Source organism: Cystoisospora suis (assembly GCF_002600585.1).
Source record: "Cystoisospora suis strain Wien I chromosome Unknown contig_517, whole genome shotgun sequence".
NCBI classification, from domain to species: Eukaryota; Apicomplexa; class Conoidasida; order Eucoccidiorida; family Sarcocystidae; genus Cystoisospora; species Cystoisospora suis.
In genome coordinates, this window is record NW_027153318.1 from 723 (window position 1) to 4,194 (window position 3,472).

Genomic DNA, 3,472 nt, shown 5'->3' on the forward strand with positions numbered 1-3,472 from the left:
GAATTTGAAAGACAGAAAGAAGAGCTTCTCAAACAAGCACAACTCCCTCGTCCATCTTCGGGGGAAACCTCCCTTTTATCTCTCCATCCGTCTTCTTCTTCGTCTGCTTTTCTCTCTCAGCAACGACAGCCTCCTCCTTCTTCTTCTCCTCTTTTCATTCAGTCAGAAATGCAGGGCGAGAAAGAAGGAGAAGAGAGAAGAGGACAAGAAGAAGAAGAAACAATCCAAAGAAGAAGAAGAATGAGAGAAAAAGAAGAAGGATTACCTTCCTCAAGTCATAGCAGTTTTGCTCCTCCTCTTCCTTGCTGTCCTTCTTCGTCGGACTATTCTCCTATGGTCTCTCCCTATCCTCTCACCTCTCATCACCCTCCGCAGCACCAGTCGCTTTTCCTACAGGCGGGTTTGGCGAGCGATCAAGGGGACAAGCACCACCTCCTCCTTAAGAGAAGTTCTCTTCTTTCTTCTGGGGCGTCGCCTCCGAGTAAGCAAGACGGCCAGATAAAGATGATGAGAGAGAAGGACAGAGCTCCCTCTTCTTCGGATTCTCCAGAGCAGCAAAGAGATGACAGAGTCTCTTCAACGCAACCAGAAAAGCGACTATTGACACTACAGCACGAAGCAGAAGAAGAAGAAAGGAGATATCTAGAAATGCTGTACAGGCAACAGCACGAGCAGTCTCAGAAATTTTCTCGTCCTATGAAACAAGGAGAAAGAGAAAGAGAAGATGAAAGAGTTACTAACGCTTTCTCGAAGAGCTCATCATCGGCGAGTTCGTTCACACCTTCCTATGTCCATTCCCCTGAACCTCCATGTACAGCTGCGGCTCTCCCGCAAACTCAATCGACACATTTCTTTCCTCCTTCTTATTCTTCTTCTTCGTCTCTTCTTCCTCTCAGTGATTCTTCAAGACAACGAGAAGGAGAACAACTCTATCATCTGACTACTACTACTACTACTGCTAGTCATCCTAGTCATCCTCTTCAACTTTCCTCTTCTTCATCTTCTTATCTTCCTGTACAGAGAGGAGAGCCTGGAGTTGGTCCTCTTCATTATCAACAGGAGGAGGGGCAGTCGCAGTTTTCTTCTGATCCTTCTCGAAATCTTGTCAATTATCTTCAAGAGAATTCTCTCTCCACTTCTCTTCTTCCTCTTCATGGCTCTTCTTCTTCTCTTAGGAAAGAGGAAGGTGGTCGGCAAGGGGAGGATTCTTCACGTTGTTTAGTACCGATGGCACCTTCTTCTTCGACGGGCTTTGATCCAAGTAAGAAGGGGAAGGCTCTCTCTTCTTCTTCTTTTCTCCTCGATATGAGATAGAGTTTAGACTCCTGATAGATACACGAATAGGAGAACAAAGAGAAAACGAGAAGAGCGAGAGAGAAAGAAAGAAAGAGAAGAAGAGAGAGAGAGTTTCGCGTTTCTTCCTCTTTGCGCTTTTACATGCTTAGAAGTAACGAAGGGTGTAGACTTCTGCTTGGGATACCCATCTGTCTATCTCTATCAATCTCTATCTGTCCCATACATGGATAGATAAATGTATGTCTTATGACGGTGTATACCAGTCTATTGGAGAAGCGAAACAGAGGATACGTAGATCGGGAGAGAAGATGAAAGAAGAAAAGGTCACGACTAGACTCCTATGTGCTAATGAGGTAGAAGAAGAGGATCAAAGAAGGACACATTCATGCAAACCTCGCGTGGCTATTTTACTCTTCTTGTCTTCTATACAAGTAGAAGACCAAGCAACGACCAGGTGTATGTACACTCGAAACACAGTTTCGTCCTTCCCTTCTTTTACCTTTCCTCTTCTTCTTTTTCATTCCTGTCTTCTTCTTCACTGTGAAAGAAGAAGACGATGTAGTGTGAAGAAGATGATAGTTTGAACTTTCTCTCTTTCCCCCCCCTTTTTTGCTTCTTTCCTCTTTCTTTCTTTTGACTGTTGTTCATTTCATCTCTTTCTTTCTTTTTCTTTTTCTTTTTCTTCTTTTTGTGTTGTTCTTTTCTCTCTGTCTGTAGAGCTTTTCCGTCGGAGCATGGATGCTCTGACAAGATTTGACTTTTCCTCAGCCTTCGAAGAGCATAAGGAGTTTCTCTTCAAAACTCTCCTAGCAAATCCAGGAGTCATCCAGCAAGAAAAAGAAAAGGCAGGGCGGAAAGAAATTATCTATCATACAGGTATACACACGCATGCACCTAAGAGACGAGCAACAGAAGCAGATAAAGAAAGAGAAGGAGGGAGAAGAAGACGGATCATGAAAGAAAGATAGAGAAAGAAAGAGAGAGAGAGAGAGACTTACTCATACAAAATACTCTTCAGACATACAGACACCTGTAGTAGGCAAGGAAAGAGGGACAGCGCGCACAGGGCATGAGAAATACATATTGCAGGAATGAGATAAATTCCTTCATTCTTTCTCTTTCTTTCTTTTCTTGTTTTCTTTGTGGTAGGGCATCGTCGGTTGGTGTATGGGAGTGGCTTACAGAAGTTTCAGGCGAGTAATGCGTGTCAATACGTCCTCTTTGTCAATGGAGATCTTCGCATCACGACGCCTGATCAGTCGCAGGTAAATCGCAGCACTGCCCGGGGAAACAAACCCCCCCACTCCCCCCCTCCTCCTAACCCCTTTCTATCTATCCTTCACCTGTCTATCTATCTCTCTGTCTACTATCTATCTATATATCTATCTGTCTTTATCTGTCTATCTCTCTATCTTCAGTTTGTCTATCTATCTATCTTTAATCTCTGTATCTGTTAAGTGTATTTGTATGTTGTGTGGATGTCTCTCTGGATGTGTGTGGGTGTGTGTCTGTTTTGGCTACACTGCGGTTGTCTACCTGCGGAGCTTGAGGCTCTAGGCACTTCACACTTCTTCCTTTTCTTCTTCTTCACAACGGGATAAAGAATGAGATAAAAAAGAAAGAAAGAAAGAAAGAAAGAAAGGGACAAAACAGAAATAGAAAAGAAAGAAAGAAATAAGAAAGAAAGGACGCCTACCGTTGTTCGTCTTAGCGCTTTGGAGGTTTAGTTTCTTCTTTGTCTTTGGCTGTCGAGATTTTCTTCTTCTTCTCCGTTCAAAATATTGCCTTTCCTGTGCTTCTCTTTTCTTTCTTCTGTCGTTTTGGTCTTCTCTTTTTTCCCTCTTCGTTTTCATCTACCTGTTTCTTTACCTTCTCTCTTCTGTCTCTAGATCTATCATTTTGCAGAGCAGAATATCTTACAGTATACACTCCCAGATGGGACCAAATTCAACAGGTCAGCCTCGGCTCCCTCCTTTCTTCTTAAGTAATCCAAATGCATGCATGCGTGCATGCATGCAACTGTCTCTATGTCTTTTCCTTCTCTTCATTGCGTGCCATCCATCACACAACATAGACACACACCCCTCCTCAGCTCCCTCCTCCTTCGTTATCTATCACTCTCTCTCTCTACCTGTAGACTGTCTATCTATCTATGTCTATACATACATATAGATAG

The 3,472-nt window shown here is 43.2% G+C and overlaps 1 protein-coding gene across 1 annotated transcript in view; it reads left to right on the forward strand.

Annotated features, from left to right (window-relative positions):
• Positions 1-48: 48 nt before the first annotated feature.
• The window catches only part of CSUI_001314 (t-complex protein 10 c-terminus protein), a 6,105-nt gene continuing 2,681 nt past the window's right edge, over positions 49-3,472 (forward strand). Inside the window, exons 1-4 of the mRNA XM_068061520.1 lie at positions 49-1,261; positions 2,014-2,172; positions 2,446-2,561; positions 3,186-3,250. Coding sequence (XP_067926502.1) covers positions 169-1,261; positions 2,014-2,172; positions 2,446-2,561; positions 3,186-3,250 — 1,433 coding nt within the window. The 5' untranslated portion in view covers positions 49-168. The remainder of the gene's footprint in view (positions 1,262-2,013; positions 2,173-2,445; positions 2,562-3,185; positions 3,251-3,472) is intronic.